General features: G+C 39.1%; 1 protein-coding gene across 1 annotated transcript; it reads right to left on the reverse strand.

The window, feature by feature from the left end:
- Positions 1-7,788: 7,788 nt before the first annotated feature.
- FOXN1 (forkhead box N1) lies at positions 7,789-24,415 on the reverse strand (the record flags this gene model as incomplete). The annotated part of the gene is made up of 8 exons (XM_079325280.1): positions 7,789-8,054; positions 8,785-9,279; positions 9,866-10,073; positions 14,782-14,878; positions 15,683-15,810; positions 20,284-20,388; positions 22,405-22,908; positions 24,296-24,415. 8 exons carry the CDS (start codon positions 24,413-24,415, stop codon positions 7,789-7,791), a joined length of 1,923 nt encoding a protein of 640 aa, XP_079181406.1.
- Between the last annotated feature and the right edge of the window lie 1,302 nt (positions 24,416-25,717).

Below are 25,717 nucleotides of genomic sequence, written 5' to 3' on the forward strand. Positions count from 1 at the left end.
TCCTGGGGATTCCTCACTGACACAATATCCTGTTGTATGCTGGAATTTGAGTAAGGAATTTATTCCTACAAGGGTTTCCCTTTTGGATTGTGACTTGGAATTCTTGCAAGGACTGGATGCTGATTCACTGAATACTTAAAAAAAAAAAAAAAAGAGCAAAATCAGTGCTAATAACTAATAAAGCAGATTAAACAATCTCTCTGATTTTGGTGCACAGGTGTAATTACCTGGAGTTGCTTGGAAATCTTCTGAGATTGCAAAGAACCTTAAAAAAAATTAAAAATTATTCCCATGAAAACTCCACAGTGTTAAAAATACACTGCATTATCAGTGCTTCCCCCCTTTAGCTGGTTTGACAGCCTCATTTATTAATAAATTCATATTTATTAATATTTAAATTCATATTTATTAATACATATGCCTGATCATTCTGGAGGTGTTCTCTGCTTCTCCTCAGATTCTTATTTCCTTTGGCATTTCTTTGCTGAGTTATTGTGGCAGATCTTATGTGCTCACCCCATGTCTCTATTTTCTTTGTCATTGTTCAAGGGCATTCATCTATCTCTGACTTGCATTCCCTTAACATTTTTCACTTGTAGCAAGAACACTTCTCAATGATAAAGTACTTCAAATTTCCCAATTTTTCCCTCCAACACAATGGATCTTACTTTAAAGATAATTTTAGAGATTACTGAAACCTCTCATTGCATGCTAGGATAACCCAAACCTATTTATTCTCCCTATTTGAGTCCACAAAAAGAGCAATTCCATTACAGAGATGATTTTTTTTCCCCTTCACCAGTGCTGTACAAGAACTTAAAATAGGAGATGAAATCATCCTGGATAATGTATTTTAATTAAAACTACAAAGAGAATTTAGGTAGGTAGAGCATAATTGCAGTTGGATGATTCCCAGCCATTATTTTGAAAACTGACTTGGGACCTTATATAACAAAGGCCTGTTTTATTTAATAATAATTTAATTATTCTAGTGGAGGGTGTAAACCATGTTAATGAAGCTGCATATGAAAGTAATCTGTAACAAGAAATACAAACAGGCAGGGAATTTATAAACAACAATAGAGAAAACACATAATTAAATTTACTTTATGAAAGGGAGATAACACAGACAGGAGAGAAGAGTTCCAAACACCTCCAGTTCTTCCTTTCCTGTGGAATGACAGGATAAATCAGAAGAGGGGAATAACAATTGGGATTAAATGAAATATGAAGAAGAAATTCTTCCCTGTAAGGATGATGAGTCCCTGGCAAAGGTTACCCAGAGAGCTACAAGTGCCAGACCTGAAAGCTAAAAACATTTATCATCTATTTTAGTAAAAAAAAAACCCAAAAAACCAACCAAACCCAAACCCAAAACTCCAACCCAAACTGTTTTTTCTGAGTTGGGTGAAGGGCACTGCAGCAATGTTGTGCCAGTGTTACTCTGTGCACTGGCATTTGGCTGGGGTTGAAAATCATGTTTTAATTTCCCAAATACATTCCTTACCATCCTGATCTATAATTAAGTGTCTAATTAACCCTGCTGCCTGCTTTGATGTCTGCACAGGTTCATAAGTCAGGAGAACAGAGGGTTCACTGCAACCCTGAAAATTAAATTGTCCCAGAGACCTGAGCACAAGTTCAGAGGAACAACAGTGCCCCAGACACCCTGAGCTCTTCTGCACTGAGGTGTCAAATTTTAAAGATATTTCCCCACTGGAATTCATCTTTGGCATTGCTCATAACCTAAATTTGAAATAACACTTCAGAAATGTTCCTTGCACTGACAAACACAGGGCTGTGCTTCCTGTGCTTGGAGGAAACACAGGCACAAGTGTCACCCCTCAGATAAATTTTAAGAACTATTATTTCAGACAGTGTTTGAATTTCTGGAAGAAATGTTAAAATGGGAAAGATCATTTCCAGCCAAAACAAAAATTTCCACCTTTTTTTTTTTTTATGCCTTTAATGCCAACTGAGCATTGCTGTTTTCTCCTAGATCAACTGGATATTTGATAGAAAATATTTTTAGGAGCTTTTTATGTTCTGAAGTTGATCTAGAGGGAAAATTCCTTAAGAGATTGTTCATGCCTGGTGCCTCCAGCAGGCCCAAACACGCTGGGTTTATTCATGTATTTGAAATTAAATTCATTAAATTCTTCAGCAGCTTCCTGGACGAGCGAGATCTTGAATTCTGAGTTCAAACCAATAATGTGAATTCCCTTCTCCAGTGGTTTTTTTGGGACTGATGTGCTCAGCCTGAACTGTCAATGATATTTTTTTTTTCCCCTCATCCACCCAGCCTGGGCTGCTGCTGCTGGAATGAATTTCCTGGTGCCAATGGTGTGAGTAAGGGATTAATTAATTCACGTGGCTAATGATGGCCTTTTGCTTGATTGGTTTTGTCAGGAATAAATCTTTATTAGTTTCTCTGTGTGCCCAGCTCACAGCTGGATCCATCCAGAGCTGGATTCTCCCATTCATCCAAGCAGCAAACAGCTCTTGTGGTCTTTAATTGTCCAGAAGGGCTGGGATGGGGATTTTGGGAAGTCAGGACAAAGCTTCAAAATGAGAAGGGAGAGGTTTAGATATTTTTGATGTGAAATTTTTGGCTCTGAGGGTGATGAAGTTGTGGCTCAACATCAGTCTTGGAGCAGCCTGGCCCAGTGGAAGGTGTTGGAATAAAATAGTCTTGAAGGTCCCTTCCCACCCAAACCATTCTGTGATTTTGTAATTAAAAAACCACCTAGAAACCATCAATTTCATCTTTTCAGTCAGCATTTATTGTGATTATACCCAATACCTGGTATTTGTCATCAATGTGCTGCTTGAATAAGAGCCCCCAGGTGAAATAAGTGCCATGTGCATTAATGATCTTCCCACTGCTGTAATTTTCAGTAATTTCAGTATTTTCCATGCAAACAAATATTCTTTGTGTTTATTTCTTTGAACTGAAAACATAGCCCTTTTCTGCTTCTACACAGCTGCATTTAAATTCTGTTTTATGGTAACTCCATCTTTATTTTAGTAGCTCTCAATTCAGTTTTTGCTGTGACCACAGATGGAAAATGCTTCTTTAAAGCTTCCATTTATATCATTGCAGGGAGGGGATGCACAGTGAAGCACAGAGTTCATTTTCCACTACTGAGGGTTTTGACTTTGTTTGTGTGAGACTGGAAATGGATTGGGAGGAAAAGCTCATGTAAAAGTGTTTGCTGGTTTTGATATTTAATAGTCTAAACACAAACATTTACACACAGATCTGGAAGCCTGAAGTGCAAAAAATGGAGCAGCAGCCCTGGTAAACTAAATTCTGGAATCCAAATATTTATTCCAATCATTCAAATTTGTTTGAAAGTGCCAGTAAGTCAGTAGCATTTCTCAAGCTTTGTGTAGAAGAACAGCTGATGTGATATTCAGTGTTTTATCTGCTCCATAATTCCAGTTAATCACTGCTGGGTTTAAGTAGCTCAGTGCTGTGCCAGGGGCTTGGAAGGTTGTGCAGAGAGAATTCTTCTCAGATCAGTTCCTATCTCAACAAAAACAAGTGAATGTTCAGGGCTGATGTTTTCATACCAAGAACAGATATGGGAGGCAGAAATCTTGTAATAATTTGGGCCCATGAGAAAAGAACTTCAAAACATAGTTCCAACATAAATGGCTATTTGAATGTTTTGAAGTTTAAATGAAACCTGCAATAAAAAAAAGGTTAAGCTAATAAATCCTAAACTTTAGAGTGCAAATTTTTCCTAATCATATGTTGGAGAGGGCAGCAGTGAGCACTTTCTTCTGTTTGGTAATAAGATATTTTTATGGTAATTACACTTAAGGTTATTTTTTCTCTAGACAGGTTTGCATAATCTCTTTGGAAGAAGCTGATTAAGCAGACAGCATTAGCCTTGGACTGGGAAAACTTCATTCTTTCCTTTCTTTCTCCCCCTGTTTTCAGAGTGCTGCTTAAAATGGAATTTAATGCAAATGTATCTGAAATAGATTTGCAATGTCTGCAAAATACTGATTTTATGGTAGGTACAAAATAAGGTGTCACCAGCTCTAAGGAAATGTGTATGTGCTATCAGTCAAGTTATTTCAAAAGTCAAAAAAAAGGATTGCACAAGCTGAAGGTTATTCTTGTATATAAACTTAAATAAAAGTTAAATAAACACAATTTCAGACTTTAAAAAGTAATTGTTCTGGAATTTTAATTTATAGTATAACTCTTTCCTCATGAACTCATATTTCAATGAGTTGGTTTTGTGTCTACCAGAATCACTAATGCTAAATTGAAGCAAGACAATGAAATTTCAGATGTAGGAGCCTGAAGTGGAGCAGGAAGGGAAAGCCAAGCCCAGACAATTTATATTAGTAAATAACTTGCAGTACTATTTGTTTGTTTATCTTAAACGGAACTCTTTGTTAATAAAAGTTATTACAGGACTTTTCTTATAACTTCTGTGAAATGTCCAACCATTAATTTAATTCCATTAAATATGGAATGCATTGAAGAAAATTCTTTTAGGTGCTTTGAATAAATAATTTTACAAAGGGAGGACAAACCTCTGGTGTGGATACAAGAAACTCCAGAAAGCACAAGAAAAAACATGTTAAAGTGTTTTTTCCCCTTTTATTCTTTATGTCTGATCATTCTTCAAAGACTCATTACCAAGAAAAAAATACAGAATGAAGCCTGACAATTTGATTTCTTCTCTCTTTCTTCCTCTTCTTCCAGCTTGTGATCATGTGTGTGATCATAAACATGGAATATATTGGTGAGCCTGAGGCCACAGAGGACACGAGTGGCACACAGGAATTAACAAATCATGGATGGGCTGTTGTGCCCATAAATCATAAATCTTCAACTCAGAAAAAGCAGTTTTGCTTTTCTCGCTTTCAAATCTGTGAATTTGGAGTTTCACAGATGTTTAACTCAGCTTGGTAATGTTGTCCTGACTCCTGCTGTCAGTTTTGATGGTTTTTTTCACATGCCATGGGTTTGCTTTAATCATAAATATTTTATTACAATTCTGTTGTGTTTAGAGCAATGAGCTATCCCACTGCACTTCTCTGGTGTGTGCTTTATTCTTTTGTTGTCTCCCTCTACCAAATACAAAATACAGGAAATGCTGCTCATTCTGTCAGGAATATCTTGCAAAGGCCATTTATGAGACTCAGGAGGAGAATTTGTAAGGAGTTTAAAAAGGATTTAACAAGAATTTGGTGCAAACAGTGATTGAAAGTCATGGAGAACTGAGCACCCTTGGGGTGCTGAAAATGTTTCAGGAAATCCACGTGCCAACTCTTTGGTGTTTGCAGAGAAAAGCTTCCAAATGGAGAGAGCTTTATCTGGAAATTCCCTGAGGATTGAGGTGTGCAGAGCCCCCACTGGGATTGGAGTGGCTGGAATGAGTTTGAGGAGTTTGGGGGTCTGGTCCTGCCCAGCACTGAGTCCTGGCCAAGACTGGGATCCTCTGCTGAATTCAGAGCTCACAAACACACAGAGCCCTCCCATGGGCTAGACCTGTGTCTAACACTCACAGGGAACATTATTTACCAATTATTCTTGGCATTTTTGGCTTAAGAGTGACATATTTTAAGGCATCAGAGTAGTTGTGTACTCAAGAGCCACAAAACCAGTGCCTGGGCACAGGGCAGGGGCTGCTCTGGTTTTGCTTTTTCTCAATGCATGTCTGTATTAAAATGTCTATTTATTTGACTAAAATGTGTATTTTTTTTTTTTTTAAAAAGGCACTTAGGATAATGTTATCCTTCCAATAATATCTACTCTAAATACTGTGTATTTAATTGTAAGCTGGTGACTCTTATATACATGTATATATATTTATACTGTGTTTTTTAATATATATAGTGTTATATATATGCATACACTGATTATAAATAGTATTTTGTATGTACATATACTGTTGTATGTACATAATTTTCTTTTCATACAGTGTTTTATACACACTATAAACTGTGCTTTATATATATAGTGTATATATTACACACATATATACACCATTTGTTATATACTTATATTTTTATAGAGTTACATTATATTATTATTTATGTTTATATACCATTTACCAGTTTTATACTCACTACATGCTTTAATCTTACCATAATATTCACATTGCTAATCATCTGTCATAACTAACTTTTTCTGTATTTCTTTATCCAAATGTTAAGATAGCCAAGAATTTATTCCCTCAACTCTAATATATTTGCATAGCTCTCATCCTGATGATTTTTTTTATTTCCTGGAGCAGCTTGGCTGCTTTTCTTCTGCTCCTTATTCCCTTTGCAGGAAGAGGAGCTGGAGTCAAGTGAGGATTTCTTGGTGGTTGCGTGAGGGATTTGAAAGCTGCATCACATGTGTCCCTCCTAAGCCCCTTTATCCGTCTGCCCCTAATCTGATTTTAAGTCTGGACTAGTAGGACAGGGTGAGGGTGTAGCTTTGGGCCTGGGTTTGGGCAGAGCTCCCACCTTGCCAATTAAACCTGGCCAATTAAAGTGTGTCTTTATTTGAACAGTTCCATCTCATTTCTTCCATCCTTAAAAATCCCTCCTTGATGTTTCAAGGTCTAAATCCCCCAGCCTGACTCAAGTTTGGTTTAATTTGAGTTTAAATAATCTGTGAGTAGAAGTCAGAGAATCACAGAATGGGTTGGGTTGGAAAGGACCTTAAAGCTCATCCAGTGCCACCCCTGCCATGGCAGGGCCACCTTCCACTTATCTGGGCAATATTTTGATTTTCTAGACAATTCTCCATCATTCTGTTAAGTTCCTTCTGCAGCTGACTCTGGGTTTATATTGCTTCACTTAAAGCAAAAAGGGTTTATTCTATTTTATTCTCTTTTTCTACTTTTTTATTCCATCCTTGTAGAAAATCAGAGGGAGAAGGGTGTTTCTGAAAAGTTGGTCTAAGTTTAATTCACAGTAGGAATATTCAGCATCACAATAAACCCCACTGGAGGTATCAGTTAAAACACAGATGCTCTCTGGATTTGGCCAACTGCCATTTCTGTCTTCTTTTTTAATTTCCATTAAAAAAAAAAATCATTTTATAATAATTCATGTTAATGTTTGGTATATGTGGCAAAAGATAAGAGGCATGAATGGGAATAATTTCCAGCCAAATAAAACTTCTACTAAATAGTTTTGTTCTTTTTTATTAAAAAAGCAGAGTTTAAAATTTCTTTTTAAATACAGTAAAACTTAGATATTTTCCACTGAAGTATATTTGTTGCTTTGGTTTAGTCTGTCAGCAGCTTGTCCTCTATCTTCTAATACTTGCAGAATTTTCAGTTCACGTTTACCAAAACCCGGAACTTCTTTCAAAGGGACTATAAATGTTTTAATAGGTAGATTTTATATTTTCAGTGGTCTGTGGTGGATGTTGTTGCCATCAGTGGCTCCAAGAAATAAGTTAAATTGTTGTGTGCTGTGAGTTCTGTGTTGATTTGCAAGCAGCTCTCGTGAAAGAATTAAAAAAAAAAAAAAAGGAAAGGAGAAAAAAAGGTCAAGAATTTGTTTTCCTCTTATTTCTGGAAGATGAAGAAGATGAGTGCCTTGATAAAATGGTGTTGACAAGTTCAGCTGTTAACCATATCCTCCTTAAATAACATTTAATTTTTTTTTTTTTTTTTTAATATAAAACCATCATAGTAAAGCTACATATCCTGCGGGCGAGTTCTGGGAACAACAACAACAACAACAACAACAAGATAAAATTCTTCTTCCCACGGAGCATCCCTCAGCGCTGGGCTGACATCTGGGGGGGATTTGGGGTCACATCAGGGCGATGGGTTTGGAGCCGGGGCTGCTCAGGTAGGACGGGGACAGCGTGTCCAGCTCCATGAACGCCGAGTAGAGCGTGGTCAGCTGCAGCTCGGGCGCGCTCCCGTGCGCGCCCCCGGGCCCGGCGGGGACGCTGCTGCTGCTGCTCTGCAGCTGGCACTGGGAGGGAAAACACTGCGAGGGCATCGGGGAGGATGAAATGAGGACAAGGGGGTCCACGGCGAGGCTGTCGTCTTTCAGTTCCTCCCAAAGATTCCCTAAGACAACAAAGAAACACCCCCCCCCCGAAAAAAGTTGGTTAATAGATTTATTAATAGATTAATAGATTTTAATAGATTAATAGATTTTAATAGATTAATAGATTTTAATACATTAATATATTTTAATAGATTAATAGATCAATGGATTATTAGATTAATACATTAGCAGATCAATAGATTAATAGATTAGTAGATTAAAATACAAATAGATCAATAGATCAATGGACTAATAGATCAATAGATCAATAAATCAATAGATTAATAGATCAATAGATTATTAGATCAATCGATTAATATATCAATAAATTAGTAGATTAATAGATGGGATCCATGGGATGGGATGGGATGGGATGGGATGGGATGGGATGGGATGGGATAATGGGATGGGATGGGATGGGATGGGATGGGATGGGATGGGATGGGATGGGATGGGATGGGATGGGATGGGATGGGATGGGATGGGATGGGATGGGATGGGATGGGATGGGATGGGATGGGATGGGTGGGATGGGATGGGGTGGGATGGGATAATGGGATGGGATGGGATAATGGGATGGGATGGGATATGGGATGGGATGGGATGGGATGGGATGGGATGGGGTGGGATGGGATGGGATGGGATGGGATGGGGTGGGATGGGATGGGATAATGGGATGGGATAATGGGATGGGATGGGATGGGATGTAACAAACCCGACTCCCCAGGATATAAACGGCCCAACCCCTACCCTGGAGATCGAAGTCAGTGAGGGACGGGTTCAGCGCGTCGATGTCGCTGCTGAGATCTCCCTCCTGCAGCAGCGAGTCCTGCACCGTCCTGGCCGGGGAGTGCTCGGGCAGCACCTTCATCCCGCAGCTCGGGGGGCTCTGAGCCGGCACCGGGGAATCCTGAGGGATGCTGGGCTGAGTCCGGAGCTGACTTTGAGCCTCCCCAGCAGCGAACAGGCTGGGAGGGTCCTGCGGGTGCTGCAGCAGCGCGGTGGGCATCTGGGGGAAGCCCTGGGGGGGTGTGAAGCACCCTGTCTGCTGCCCCCCGAGCAGGGCGGGCAGGGGGCTCTCGGCGGGCAGAGAGCCGTGGAAGCCGTGCGGGGGCTCGCACAGGGAGCGGGGTCGCGCTGCCACCTGCCTGGGCAGCGCCGCGCCTGCAGCGCCCGGCGGGCTGCAGGACACCAAAGGGGAGCGCAGCTTCTCGCCCCTGTCGCCTATCAGCGTGTCGAGTTCTTCTGGAAAACAAGGAAAGCCCGCGGGTGATTTATCCCTGGATAGCTTGCTGCGGGAATTGTGCTCTTATTGGGCAAATAGAAGTGCTAGTTCTTATATGTTAAAAACTCCAAAGCCTGAAGTGCTTTTAAATTACCAGCATGTAATAAATTCCACTTTAAGGTGTAAAGGTTGGATACTGAGCAGTTAATCTCAGATTTTGCTTGATATTCCTTGTTCCAGCGTTCTTTTTGTCACAGAGTGGTTTGGATTGGAAGGGGTGTTAGAGATCATCTCATCCCACCCTCTGCCATGGAGGCACTACACCAGGATGCTCCAATTCCCATCCAACCTGGCCTGTTACCTTAAAGTTTAGTGAGATGCCAAGAGAGAATATTTTCTTGGAGAAGCTTCTTTGTGCTTAGCTGGAAACACCAACAAAACCAGGTCTACTGTAATTCTGCTTTTAAATTTTTTTACTTGTTTTGCCAACCAGGAAAAATTCCTTAATGCCTTCCTAAATCATGTTTAAATTCACTTATGGCTCTGGGTGAAAAGAAAAATTCTGGGGAATGCTGTTTGAGAATAAAGCACTGACAAGTGACTGACCTGGCTTTGCCATACTCTTCCTCACAGCAACTGGGTCTTTCCTCTTCCATTTCTGAAGTTCCTCCTGCATCTTGTCAATCTTGGCTGGATTCAGAGCCCACAGACAGCCCTTCCTAGAAGAATTCCCTGACTTGTTCTCCACTTTCTCAAAGCACTTGTTCAGAGATAAATTGTGGCGCACGGAATTCTTCCATCCATCTGGAGCTGTCTGGAGAAACAAACTCAATGTAAGAGCAGAACTTCATGCTAAAAAAAAAAAAATAAAGTTAAAAATGTATGTGTGTATATATAGCTCTGTTTTGACTGGTGAGGTTACAAGAAATGCTGTTTATGTTTGTACCTTCTGCAGTGAGAAACTTGTACATTAGAGGGAAGCCACAAAAATGTTACAGTCATGTTGTGTGGGAAGAGAGGGATCAGATAAAATAGTAACTGATCCTCCAAGCAAAAAGGCTGTCAGAGACCTGCTGGATCTTTAAAAGTGAATTTGCACATCACAAGAACGAAGTGTGTAAAAATTAATGTTCTAGAACTAACAAGAAACCTCTCAGAATTTGTTTTAGAACACCTAGAAATATTTCCAACTCTTCATTAAAGTACTTTGTGCTACCTGGGCTGCAATTCAGTGTCCAGGCAGACTTCAAAGGGATTTCTCATGCTACTGTAGGTGTAACTTTGTGTGCTGGCCAATTACATAACCAAATGGTTTAATCACAGGCCCTCCAGATGAGATTCAGGTTTCCACAGCTGATCACTCATCTCTGTGCTTTGCATTTATTTTAAACTCAGCAGTAGCAGCAGGAAGGTTCTTTAAAATGGATCATTGAAACAATTATTTTCTTGATTGTTTTCTTTTCAATTCCTCATAAGAATTGCAAGAAATGAAACAGCTCTGTGAAATGTGGGGGAGTGTCCATGGCTATTGATTCACATTAATGGATGCAAATATTTGTCATCATAAATGTTTGTATAAATCAGAGAATTACTGAACAGAGAGCATGAGAAATAAATATGGGTTTCCACAGTCTTTTTAAAAATATTAAAAATTAGAATTTTTCCTCTTAGGTTCATTAAGTTTCATTAGTTAGGTTCATTAAGGTTTTTTTCCATTTTTCCTTTTGATTAATAGGATTCTTCTCTCATAGAAAATCAGGTTTTTGATAGTTTGATAATTTCTTTAATTGTTGCCTAGTTCATCACACTTCCTCTAGTAAAAGAACTTTCTCTTATAAAAGACCATCTTTTATAAATGGATCTGAGTCCATTCTGGCCTTCACAAATCAGACTGTAAATTTTGAAAATACTTTGGTTAAATTTTTTATAAGGATTTAATTTTTTGTACATGCTTTTATAAGGCATGTAAAACCTGTTGTTTTGTAGCTTGTAAAGAACTACTGTGTGGATTAAGGCATTAAAAGCCTTATTGAAGAGCTGAGGGTCAAATTTAATACTCCCTTTTTTCATTAAAAAATAAATAGGTGTGGAATTAAATACATATTATTTACTAAAAGAGAAACTATATTCCCTTCAGAGCAGCACAGTTTCTTCCATTTTGGCCCACCTGATGTCAGCATTTCACTATTCTGTGTTATGGGTGAGACAACACAAATGGTAATAGAGAAAAAGAGAAGAGAGAAGAGAAAAGAGAAGAGAAGAGAAGAGAAGAGAAGAGAAGAGAAGAGAAGAGAAGAGAAGAGAAGAGAAGAGAAGAGAAGAGAAGAGAAGAGAAGAGAAGAGAAGAGAAGAGAAGAGAAGAGAAGAGAAGAGAAGAGAAGAGAAGAGAAGAGAAGAGAAGAGAAGAGAAGAGAAGAGAAGAGAAGAGAAGAGAAGAGAAGAGAAGAGAAGAAACCTCAAACATTTAAAGCATTTCTGCCACAGGGTCATACTGAACATGACAAATCAGTTTTTTCTCCCTTTCAGATAATATTCAAGTAGCTTTCTGTTAATTCCAAAAGTGCATAAAGCTGCTCCTCCCAGGCAAGCTGTGTATTTAGCTACTGAACGAGCTGACCTGGAAGAATATTCCTGTTTCTTGCCCTGCACACAGGCTCCACACACCCCTGTGTGTACCTAGACAGGATAATTGGTGTTTCTGCTCCGATGGGAGTGGCATGGGCTTCTCAGAGGTTTTCAGAACGTGTGGGGGTGTAAATTAGGAGATGATTTTAGAAACTGTACAAGCAAAAAGTACATGGATTGATTTTGGAGGCTCCTGCCCGGAGCTGAGCAGGTTCTTGCATTAAACTTGGGATTGCTGAGCTGTGAGAATTCATTTGCCCAGGCAGGGCTTGAAGGTAGGGCTTAACACAGTGTGCTAAGTGAAAAAACTCCAGTTTTTAAAGCAGATGTGATTGTTTAATTAAGGAACTTTGGCTGCTGGGGTTGCTCTTGAGTAGCTGCAATCTCCTTCTGTGGCTGATTTTGGACATGGCTGTGTTCAGCACAGAGGGGATCAAAGTGCAGAATCCTAAAATCAGCTGGGAAATCCCAGAATCACTGAGGTGGAAAAAGCCCTCTGAGGTCACTGAGTCCAACCATTAACCCTGCCATGGCCACCACCAACCCTTGTCCCCAGTGCCACATCTCCAACACCTGAACACTCCCACCACACCACAGACCCTTCTGCCCTCTCAGCCCACTGAAAATAACTCCAGCTAAAAACACTAAAGCTTTCTGTTAGACTCACTAATCACTACCAAAAAAAGAGAAAATTATTGTCCTGTCCACTGATCCTGACCAGCTCTTGAAGTTTAAAGAGTTCAGTGATCTTGCAAAACCCTTTCTCTTTAAATCTAGGTCTCAAGAGAAGGGAGAGGTACATCAAAGACTAATTCAACTTTAGCTGTGTAGATTTTTTTTTTTTTTTTTTAAGGTCGTAGGAGTTGGATTGCTCTGTTTCAACTAGAAATGAGATTGTTGCATCATAGAAACTGAATTTGCTGTGGCAGCGAATCCCAGTTAATTTGACTCTGCTTGTATCATCCCATGTCTCCCAGCAAGGCTCTGTGTGCACTTGTACTTTTTTCTCTCCAACCTAAATTTCTTCCCCTCTCCCTTTTGTATTCTGCTTTTTAGTGAGCGCTGGTAGCAGCAGAAAAATGTCCTTTGCTGATTTTTATGGGATTTTATTGTGATGAAGACTCTCCAAAAGCAGGGAGAATGAAGGATATAAATTTTTGCTATATATTGGTAATTCTCTGCTGTGAAGACCAGGGGCAGACAGGGACTGGTGTCTGTAAATGTAATATCTGATTGCTCACTCTCCCCTGGTTATTTTAAGGATGTTACAGTCAAATACATTTGGCTGCACTGGTAAGTAAAATGCAAAAATAAAGCTGCCACAAAATAGGGAATGCTTGGGTAGTACACCCTGCACTATTTTTTTCTTACAGCACTAACCTCATTCTCATTAGTTTTTAAATGAATTTTAAAAAAAAGGCATAAGGTTCTGAAAAAGCAGGAAGGACCAGGATGGTGACACCTGGCAGAGGCACAGTCTGAGTCTGAGGGATTCTGCCCAAGCTAGAAACAGCAGCAGCAGCATTTGGTTTAAAGCTGCTGATTAATTTTATAATCAATTGTGTTGTAAAACAACAGAGAATGCATTTGAGACTGATCTGATGAATCAACATGTGCATGCCTGTACAAATTATTAATAATATTCCCACCTCTCTGCTTGAAACTCTTGCTATTTTCCTGTGGATTCCCCTGGGATTTCTTATGAATTTCTAATAGATTTCTTTATTTTTTTCTCCCTTCTCTTGCTTGTAATAAATGATGGAGCAGTTAGTGATTCCTTTGGGAGGAAATCCAGGAGCATAGGACTGTGATGGATCCTGACATTCTTCCTCTGTGATAATGTGTATTTTTCTCTGATTACTGACATATGCAATGCTGTTTTTTGTGTGTATATGTGCTCTATATATCCTCAGTGTCCAAAGCCACTGCAAGATTGTATTGGAACATTTATTTTTCATTATTCTCAGTGTTCCTTTATTATAAATGTTTGAACTGCCTTGCTGTGGCTGTTTTAAATTTGCCTTGAATGCTGCAGGGCTATTTGCAATAGGAAGCAGGACAGACTCACTGACTTTATTTTCATTTTTGAGCCTTGCTCACAGCTGAGGTCACCCACTGTGTCCCTCAGTGAGGTGCTTTTGAAGAATCAGCAGAAATAAAGCCCTGAGTGGAGCAGCACTTGATGATTCCATTACAGCTCTTTGAAAAATCTGAACTAATCCTCCTGCTCCCTGTGCTGACTGAGCATTTTCCACTGGCATTCCAAAGGTGAGGAGCCATTCCCTCCTAGCAGGGATCCAAATTTCAGCAGTGCTGCTGCAAACCATCCACCCTTTCCCTCCCCAGCTCACCATGTAATTATGAGCTTAGTGCCATTATCACACACTGCACTTTTCTGTGCACAGGCCATGCAGGGGATGCTGTTGCCCAAGATGAATATCCCAGGATGGAGTGAGATAACCTGGAATTCTCTGCTTCCACACCAGTCTGGAGGTGCTGCTGGTGGCACAGGAAGCTACAAGACCAGTTTTGCCTGTGTTTGAGATTTCAGAGGAAGCAGTGAATGTGTTTTTAAAATTATTTACTTTTTTTAATGAGTTGCTGGTGAGGAATGGTCACTGTTATACACTCAAGCTCACAGCTGAAACAGTTCTTAAAATCTTTTTGAGTTAAATATCACCACATTTCACATTTCTGCCCAGGTAAATATCACATTTCTACAAAATGCTGGGATAGCTTGTGACCATGAGAGTAATTGAATTGTAATGTGTGTAATTGATTTGGTGTTAATCTCCTAAGAAATTATCTCTTTTCATATTTAGAACCCCATCCCTCATTCCCTCTCTTGACAGATAAACTTGGAGGGAGATTCCCCTCCCCATCCCTGTGGAACTCACCTTGAAGTAAGGGAAGTGTTCTGTCATGAAATTGTAAATCTCACTGACTGGCAAACTCCCTGTCTTGCTGTTTTTGAGAGCCATGAAGATCAGGATGCTTTAGGGAGAGAAAAAAAAAAAAAACAAAAAAAAGCATTTTAGCCTCTTCAGCCTGACTCCTCACAACCAAAAACAGATCATTTTTCATACTGTGTGTAGTTATTTCAACTTTCACTGGCATAGCACAAATACAAAGATAATTTTATGTTTCCACTCAGTTGTTTATAACAATTTCCTCAACTCCTACAGGTAATTCTCCAAAATCATCCAGAAGGTCCAGCCTGGGTTTAGAATAAAATAATACAGGAAATAGGATCAAGAGATTCAAATCCTGCTGGTGTGTAGTTACTGAAGGTTTTGCTTGAATGCTTAAACTGATGAAGGCCACAAAGTGCATCAAACTAGGGATAATTAAAATTTAATTGTCTGTTCTACTTAGGGGGCTAAACCCACATGGTGACAGCATAGCTGAAAGGTTTTCTAGGCATTTCTTTGCTCCAATAATTGGGAAAAAAATCAGTTTTAATACAGGTGCTGGAAAAGCCAACTAAGTAAGATCAGTCTCATGCTGATGAAATTTGCACCTAAAATTTTGCATTAAAGAAACACCTCACTTTTTAATTTTTTTTTTTTCCCTTTGGGGAGTGATCAAGACTGTTCTCCTGCTTTACAACATTTAATTCCTCTTTGCCTTGGCTGGCCCCAGAGTCTGGAACGTTTTGTGATCCATGGGGACAGGACAGAACACCCCGGGAACAGGACAAAGAGCAGAGAACGTGTTGGTGCAAACGATGCTGGAAACAGGCCAGGGGTAACCAGGGTATTTCCTGTAAGGTGAGGGCTTGGAAAAATATTGTATTACCTGTAGGAGTAGATGGGTTTGGGAAACAGAGGCTGCTGAGATTCTTGGCTGCTTTGAGGAGCAATCCTTTGGTAGGGGTAGTGCGAGGAGGTGATGTAAGTCACGGGGTAGCTGCCACCTGAGGGGTACTGGGGCACAGCAGAGAGGTTATTTTAACACCAAGCTCCCAAAAATATTCCCTAATAACAGCATTATTTCTGAGGATACTGCAGGTGAAGAAGTATTTTCTTCTTTATTGTCTGCTATCCTATTAATTGTCCCCAGATAATTCTTGATTTTATAAATATTAAGCTTATCTCCCTCCAGCCTTCTCTTCTGAAGTATTTCAGCCTGCTCAGCCTCCCCTGAACATGCACACAAAAAATGAATTATGTCATTTTATTGACATTAAAACCCTAAACCACCAGAATAAAATACTGCTGTGTTCACCTTAGAAAAAAAGCTGCTTAAAATGTAGGAAGAAACAGGGAAGTTTTGCCTTATTTGGGTTTGTGTGCTATTTTTTTTTTGGTTGCTTTTTCCTTTAGGTGGAGAAGGTGCAGGAAGGCAAAAATTTGAAAGCATATAATTACTGCTCCTAAGGGAATAGCATCTCAAAATCTCTGTTAAAATTGCTGTTACCATGCAAGGCAGGGAAAAAAACCCAACAAACAACAGCAAGAACTTTAATGGATGCACCAGAATATATTTTATATGAATGTATTGTTGTGGAATAATTCAGTGATGTCATGCCAGGGGTCAGGAGAGCAGCATATGAGACATTTTTGAGGTTTTCACATTGCCTGTCTCATGCTGGAGCTGTTGGGCTGCTCCCTGTCTGTTCCCTCCCAGTCAATCCCAAAAAAATGAATTCTCCACAGGGCCAGGAGCTCATGTGCTGTTAACCACCACCTCAGGTGACTTTTCCACTCCATTTTCTCCACTAGAAAGTTAAAAGGAATAGCCAGGACCCCTAAAATCAGACAATATTTATGCCACTCTTCTCTTGGGACCAGCCACAGAAACTCCCTGAGGAATTACTGATTTATTTCTTCCTCTTCCAAGACACACTAAAGTGATGGGATAAAAATCCAGGTGAAAACTGGAGATGATCCACACACAGAGCCTGGATTGCACCAGAGTTTCCACTGATTTCTCAATTTTTTAACACACCATTTGGTCTGTTTCTTTCCCCAATATTCCACGTTTTTCTTCATCAAATTACAGTTTAAAACTTGCTGGAAAGAGACTTTCAAGAGCAAAGGAACATAATCCAGTTTAGGTAAGATAACATCAGCTCTCTAGGAGCTCTGCATGAGAAGAATTTCTGCCTCTTCCAGATGAATTTTTCCAGGGGTGAGGACATGGCCAAAATTAGAAGTCCTGTCACTTGGTATTAAAAAATCCACCTGGGTTCCTTCCCTGGTACTCAAAGGCTGCTGAGCCCTGTCCTGCTCAGTCCTGTGCCATGAGGTTTGTGTGGTTCCTCTGAAAAATTATAATGTAGCTCTCAAAATTCACTGGGAAAAATCTCCTTAGTTTTCTAATTGCAATTCCTTTATATTTTTGATCAATAGATTCAGTTGCTCTTGGTCTTTGCCCCCTTAAAACAGCAAAATATTCACAGTTTGTTTATTTATTCTGTACTCTGAATAATTGATGTCATTTTCTCTGTAATTTTATGCTGGCTGCTGGAGCTTTTCTTGCCTGTTTGCTTTTATCTTTCTAACACTGCAATGGAATGTGGAAAACCAGACTGAATAGACTCAGTTGTTTGCATGGTGAAAGAAACAAAATGCACATAATTAATCATGTTAAAACTAAATATTGGGCACAATTAGAGTCTCCAGAGCAGCAGTGAACTAATTTTTGTGTGCACTGTGGTGCTCCCTGCCTCGTGCACTGGGTGCAGGTTTTCCCCCAAGAGTAGAAAACTGGGCAATTCCTATGAGAATTCTGATTTTTTATTGGTTTTGGTGGCTCTTTGAAAGGAAACAACCCTCGGATGGGGCTGGTTTTGATGTCATCATGAAAGGCCAGGCCTGGCTGTTTCAGGGATTATTTATTTTATTGGTTTCACTGGTGCTTTTGAGGGAAGGGAGGCTGGGGAATGGGCTGGAATGACAGGCTGGAGCTGCTTTATTTTTTTTATTTTTATTTTTTCCCATGGCATGAAAGGTGTTTTATGGTGGGTGAGTGGCTCCAGCCTCTGTCTGCTGCTTCACCAGGTCAATAATAACTCATTTTTCTTCTGAGTCACCTCTGCTTTGTGTCCAGCAAAGGGGAAGATGAGGCTGTTTTATCATCTGGACAAAATTAATGAATCCCTCTCATCCCTCTAATGAAATCTGAGCCTCAGTTGGAACATCTTTCACTCCAGGGCCTGTTCTCTGGAGAGGAACTTCCTTGGAGTGATTTAACTTGCACTGCCCCATTCCAGCTGGAAATGTGAACTGTTAATAATGTAAAATGTTAATAATGCAGAAGAGGTTCCTCCACTTCTTCTCAGCTGCCTCCTGTGCTCTTTCCATTTTCCAGCCTGTGCTTATGGCACAGGGATAGCAATTCCACCTTTTTTACCTATTGTTAATTTAATTTAATTTAATTTAATTTAATTTAATTTTATTTTATTTTATTTACTTCATTTTATTTTATTTTATTTTATTTTATTTTATTTTATTTTATTTTATTTTATTTTATTTTATTTTATTTTATTTTATTTTATTTTATTTTATTTTATTTTATTTTATTTTACTATATTTTTTTCCTGAACAGCAGAACACATTGCCAGACTTTTTCTATATTTTTCTATATTTCCTATATTGCCATTAAGCACAGGTATTGAAAAGCCTGACAGAAACCTGCTGCACTTCAGAGATTTGTCCCAGTGCCAGCCTGCAGGTGGATGGAGGATTTTCCTCTTGGTGCCTGTTGGATCTTGCCTGGCAGCTCCCAGGAGCTTTAAATCAGAGTTTTTGGATTGTGAGCAGCACAGAAACAGCACAGGTACCAAACCAGCAGGGACAAGGGAAAAAATGGATAAAGAAATTAAGAACATTCCATAAATTCACAAGCTAAGTGGGGTTTCTGCACACAGAAATGGCATTTTTATACTGAGTGGATATATGGAATTATGACATACACACAACAGTTTATAATTGCAGCAGAGCTTTTTTTTTGGCACCAAATTGTGACCATTTTGTTCTAAAATAACAATAAAGGGTTTGTAAGTTAGGATGGTAGTGTAGTACTACCTTTTCTTTTATTCTATTTTAATTTTGTTCTTATTTATTTATGTATATATAAATATAAAAATATATGAACATTTATTTATATTAATATTATATCTATATCTATTATTTATTAATATTATATTATCATCATATTAATAACATAATATATTGTTATAATATATAATATTATTATATTATATAGTATTTATTATTTTATTAATACTACATTTATATTTATTTATATTTATATAAATATTTATATCTATATTTATATCCATATCTATATTTATAGCTATTTTATATTCATTTTAATTTTTTTTAATTAAAAAATTAAAAAGTTTTAAATCCCTGCTGTGTCAGTCACATTTTTATACTTCAGGAGCAGCTGGAGGAGAGGGAGCAGCTGATGGCACAAAATCTGACATCAGTCCCTGGGCCCACAGGGTGATCAGGTGGAGTTTTTATCTTCACATATTTCTGAGTTTCCTTTAAGTGTCAATTCACTTTTAATGGTTGGGTTTCTTGGGATTTTGCTGGTTTTGTACATGGATTTCTACCTAAAAATCTGAAAAATTCTTGTTTTCATTTCACCTGAAGTATTTTTTCTTTCCTTGTTTGAAATCAACATATTTTTATCCTGAAAATCTCACTGAAAATTTTATTCCTTGCAGCTAATTGAGCTTGAAAAAGGAAAATTTCACAGCAGCACCATTTAAATCTGAAGGAAAATATTTTGCACCACCACTTACATCTGAAGGAAATTATTTGAAGTGCCAATAACAAAGTTACAGAAGAACAACCCTAATCCTGCACATTCTCCTGCATCATCAGCATTATTGTCAATTATGGCTCATCTGAATAATCTTTCTCTGGGGATGATGCAAGAGGCAAAAGGTTTCAAAAGAGATGAGTGTGCCATCAAGGACAAGCAAAGTGAATATCATTTTGCTGTTCCAATTGTACTTTAAAATATTTTTATGTTTGGTTTGAATTTTAACAGTCACATCTATTTTTTTTTTTCTGAAGTTAAAGCACAGATAATAAAGATCTCGAAATATCAAGAGTTATGTTAATAATTTATCTGGCTTCAAAGGAAATTTTCTTGAGTGTAATGGTGAAAATATAAATATGCAGTGCCAAGATTCCATTTCCACAAGTTTCAGTTTTGTTTTTTTTTTTTCCTTCTTTTTTTTAATGACCATCTTAAAATATACTTATCTGTGGTTCATTTTAGATCTTATAAACATAATATAGGCATATAAACACAACCCTGCAAACCCACAAATTCAAAGATATTTAAAAATAATTTTTACAAATTATCATTACTGCAATTATTGTACCATTTGAGGGCTAAAAATCCAGGGATTTTGGTGCACCAACTGTACTGACCTGATGGAAAGAGTGTGAGGGGCAATACATCTGCTGGGGTTGGTAGCAGTACAAACCAGGCTGCCCTTCCAGGGGGGATGTCCTGAGCTTCATGTCTGAATCCTGCTGGTCAAGGAAGGAGTTATTAGAGAAAACAGCTTGATTTAATAGCTTAATTTAAAATTAATTTGATTTAAAATGAATTTAAAATAATTCTGTCTGGATTTGCCTTGATTATATTGAATTTTTGGGGCTCAATTTTGTTTTAGGGAGAGTTATTAGAGGTTGGTTGATGTTTTCATGGGGTAAATCTGGGGATGATCCATCCCTGGCAGTGCCCAAGGCCAGGCTGAGATGAGATTTAAGGGGATGAGATTTAAAGTCCCTTCCAACCCAAACCACTCCATGATTCCATGAACCAATTCCTGCACTTCCATAATTACAACTTAAAAAAAAAAAATCCCAGGCCACACTCCATGCAAAGAACAAATCAGAAAACATCAGGCTCTGTTTATATTTTTAATTTTTTTCTCCCTGCACAAAACACATGCTCCACTTTCATTCCTGAGTGAGCACAATTTTCTCCTTTTTTAATTTTCCCTGATTTTACCTTTCAGGCTGGAAGTGCCTCCAGCTGCCTCTGGAATTTTGGCATTAGCTGGAGCTCTGTACATTTTCTCTGTAATGTACAGAGAAAAATCACACTGGGCTGATCACTGGGTCCAACCAAGATACAGGGAATATGTAAAAATGGGGAACTCAATGAGAAATTTAATTTTTTCAAGAATCCAATAGCACTTATCCATCTGCTTTAAAACATGACCAGCTTTTATGGCATTTTAGTCAGTCTAGAAAAATTAATGAATAAATATATATACACATTATTTCTTATTATATATATAATACAATGCATATAATACAGAATATTATGTATTATGTCATAATGTATAATATATCTAATAAATATAAAAATATTCCATATTTTTATGGTGTATTATTAAAGCACAAATTAAACTTGGTTTGACATCCACTACTAATAAACATCAGCATTATTTTGGTGACCACCAGGTGAAGATTTTCAGAAATCCCAACTTTCCAGCAGCATGGAAGTGATTTAAAAATGGGAAACTGGGTGCTGGCAGAACCAGGGGAGACACCAGCACTGCTTGTAAAGAGCTTCCTTTGCATCCTGCACATCCTGCAGGGATTTGGGAAGACAATGGGAATTTTTTTTTTCATCAGCTGCTCAAAGCTTTTGCACTGAACTCCTCTGACCTAGATGAGTGTTTATCCAGGAAATAAAAGATTTAGATCAATTTCCTCCTTAACCTGGATGGCTTCAATCCCCAGGTATGTTCCCTGACAACATCTCTCCATTCCCTGGTCTTAATCCAATTAAGAGTTTTTATTTTTAAACTCCTCTTTCATTTGGTAGCCATGAATTCTCCCTCTCCCAGGCACTCAGAGCCAGCTCAGGCCCTCCCCTGGCAGGTGGAGTTGTTTTTTTGGCTGCAGCAGATGATCAAGATGCACTTTGCACCTTGGATCACAGCAGAGATATTGTGGAGATACTGGAGGGTAATTTAATTTGCTTTTCAGGGATCTCTGCTGCCCTAAATAAGCAGTTGCCTCTATCTAGTATTGAAATTAGCCCAGGTAATTTGACACTGCACACATAAACAGCTGATATTTATTATTGGTGCCACTGATGTCTTAGGGATTCCCTTCTATTTGTGCTGGGAAAAGTGCAGCTGAGCTGAGGTGTTGGACCAGATCTGCTCCACATCCCCATGCCTGAAAACAGTGATTTTATTCTCTTGAAATCACCAGGTGATGACAAATCCTGGTGTCAGGGAGCTTTTGGGTATTTAGGATTCGTCCAGTGGAAAAATCATTAATCCTTTTGCATCTTTCTGAGGATTGTTTGAGGAAAAGACCACAAAAGGAGAATGTGGACAAATAAACACAGATACATCTAAATATGATTTTCCCAAATTAACATGGATATGCTTTCCCTATAGCCAAGCCTGTAGCTCGACAGAACGATAAATACAAATGCAATCACGCCGTAAGAGGAAAATACTCCCAAAACCACATTTTTACCACTAAAAACAGGGAAAACAACTCCAAGACAACACTGACCATGACCTGGGAGCCGTGCTCCTGGCCCGTGGTGCTGTACTGGAGGCTCTCACACCACGGCTGCTCCCCGGAGATATTTGGGATGTGGCTGGAAAACGCCTCCGGCTCCTCGGCGCCCACAGATCCCGGCAGAGCCTCGAAGCCATCGATGCTCCCGTGATTCTTGAAGGGAGAAGCTTCTGGTGGCAGGGCCTGGTGTGCTTCTTGGAAAACATCCTCGCTGATCTGCCTCTTGTAAGGGTGGAAGGGGTTCCTGCTGCTCCTGAGGAAGCGGTCGTAGCTCGCGGCTGTGCTCTCCTCGTAGCTGTAGCGCCGGAATTTTTCCGTGCTGAAGGATGCCTTGAGTTTGTTCTTGCCACAGGGGATGCCTTGGCTGGAAGGGTACCTGCTGTGGATGGGATCCTGGGATGGGGAAGCAGGGCTGGGGCTGTGGGAGGATTCTGAGCTCTTCCTCTCTGTCCTGGTGTCTGGCTCGTAGGGTTGGCAGCTGTAACTGGGGTTATCCTGCCGTGGAATATTGACATTCATTTATTTAAGGTTAGCATTGAAGTCAGAGTTAATTCTACTCTATTCTATTCTATTCTATTCTATTCTATTCTATTCTATTCTATTCTATTCTATTCTATTCTATTCTATTCTATTCTATTCTATTCTATTCTATTCCATTCCATTCCACTCCACTCCACTCCACTCCACTCCACTCCACTCCACTCCACTCCACTCCACTCCACTCCACTCCACTCCACTCCATTCCATTCCATTCCATTCCATTCATTTTCATTGTCTAATTTATTTATTTATCTATATGTATTTTAAATGTCTATTTTAATTGCATTAAAAATGCACTTTTAATGGTAAGTGTGAAATCACCAGTTTCATGCAGAGAAGCCCTAAAAGGATCTCAAGAGTTTTCTGGCTGTTGCTCTCCAGAATTATTCAGCAATTAATAAATAAAAGCAAGGCCAGGTTGGACTGGGCTGGTCCAGTCAGTGGCATGGAACTGGATGATCTTTAAAATACCTTCCAAATCACAGCACTCTGATTCCACAAAAAAAAAAAAAAAAAAAGAATTGTCCTTGAAAAACAGGGCACCCTGACTCTCTGTCTGACATTTCAGGGAAAAGCTGAGGAAGATCAAGTGATGAAAGATTAAATGACAGGAATGTGATAAGTGCAAGTCTTGTTGCCTGCAAGTTTAGTCAAATAAGCTTGATCTCATCCCCTGATGGGGTTACAGCTCCAGATTTGTTGGTGGTTACATCACTTCCCTTCATTAAGGTGGCCACTCTCATTTGGAGACACAAGACAAGCTCTGGGCAGACACTTCAACCCTCCTGTCTCATCTCCTCCCCTCCCTCCTGCAGCTCAGCAAAGAGAAAACAGCAGCTCATGAAATGCTCTTTAATCTGCAGGAGAAAGGCAGCAGCAGGGCTGGAGCCTGGATCCTGCACTGAAAACATGGAAATATGCATATTTCCCTGCCATCAGGGATGGGTAATTACTGGGATGCCTTTGAGAGGACACTCATCAGTCAGGAGCAGGGTGCTGTGCTCAGGGAGGGGGAATGGAATGCCTTTCTATGTGTTCCATAAAAACACTGATTACTGAGTGCTTCCTCCCCTCTTTCCCTCTCCAAATCCTAGAAATCCAGGATAAACCCACACTTCTCCCATGTGCACACAGCACAGCTTTCCCAGTCATTTTAAGGAATGGATAAGAACATTTAGCTGGAGTTTAAGCCCAGCTGAGCAGGATAACTCTGATTTCCACCCTTCAGGAATAAAACTTGCAGTATTTGTCACCAGTAAGTTTGGGGAGATTTAGTGCAGCACGAGCTGCATGTTGATTCTGATGTTTGAAGAAAGGAACAGGCCTGGGCCAGTTGACTCACACTTTGCTGAATTGGGGATATTGAATCCCCCTGTGCCTTCATCAGGTCCTGCTGGTCCCTTTCCAGAGGGTCCGAAGGAGAAAATTTAATATTGGATTGGTCCTGGAGTAGTGAAACCATCACCAAACCACGTCAGGCAGAAATCCTGTCAAGGAAAAATCAAATTACAGTGAGCACTCCTTCCAACTTGAACTGTGGAACAAAGCCAGGTGACTGGAGAGGTTTGGATATGCAGCTGGAGCCATCCTGAGGAATTCCTGACCCAAAATTCCTTTTTTTTTTTTTTTTTTTTTTTTTAGTTCTTAAAGAAATGTTCTGTAGTTGTCATTCCAATGAAGATGGCATTTCTATGGATTTACCACAAAATTTTTATAAAAATAAGCCCTTTCTTTGTTTTTTATAGGATAAAAATTAATGAAAATGTGTTGGTTTGGGGTTATGCAAATTTAGCAGTGTCACTTTATTGAGAGATTGGGATAGAAATGCACCCCAGTTGTTTTCAGAGAGACTATAGTAAAAAAAAAGGATATTTTTCTATCATTACTCAGACTGATGGTTACAACACACTTATATTTTCACTTTTGTTTTTAATTAGTCCCAATCCCTTCAGCCTTTGTGTTCTGTTTTGCATGACTTAAATGTATCTGAGATATGTAAATGACTTCATCATTCCATCCCTGTTTTTGTTAGTTGGATTTCCTCTCAAGTTCCCAATCTTTGATCTTTGGATATAGGAGCCATATCTGATGGTCTTCTTTGGATTAAAAGGAATAAATTTAATCTTCTGGTGTTTTGTTTTCTACCATGATTTTTTTTTCCCTTTTACACTGTAACCTTAGAGTAAAACAAAAGGAGAATATGCATCCTTTTATGTCATGCACCAAATTTGTAGCTACATAAAGGTGTCCATGCTCATAATTTTGATTTTAGGTGAACTAATCATGGAGAAAAAAAACACTTTAATTCAAGAGTTAATCTGCCAGCTCTTTGCCACGTGCTGAAATAGCTGTTAGGTAAATATCTAAGAGGTTTGTTAGGTTTGCTTAACAAAGATATATCACCTCAAAATGTGGAAAGCATTTTTTGCCTTTATAGTTCAAAGAGAAATCTGTATTTATGATGAGTGAGACTGCACTGCCCGGGGGGATGGAGCACAATGAGGCTTGGAAATCAAGCAGGAGACCTGGAGTAGTACATCAGGAAAAAAAAAAAAGATGTGAGATGAAGTTCAGAAATGTCTCAGGCTCTTCTCCCCTGGCTTAACTGGAGGCTGATGAGGAGAGAGATTCCTCATCTTGAAAGAAGCAGGTGGGAAAAGTGACAGTGGGAAGATATGTGAATGTCCATTTGTAATTTTAAGTGTTCCACACTGTCTGCCCTCCCAGAGCTGCTTCCCCACTGATCTTCAGGTTATACTCAGCT

The sequence above is a fragment of the Erithacus rubecula genome, assembly GCF_903797595.1.
Source record: "Erithacus rubecula genome assembly, chromosome: 22".
In the NCBI taxonomy this organism is placed as follows: domain Eukaryota; kingdom Metazoa; phylum Chordata; class Aves; order Passeriformes; family Muscicapidae; genus Erithacus; species Erithacus rubecula.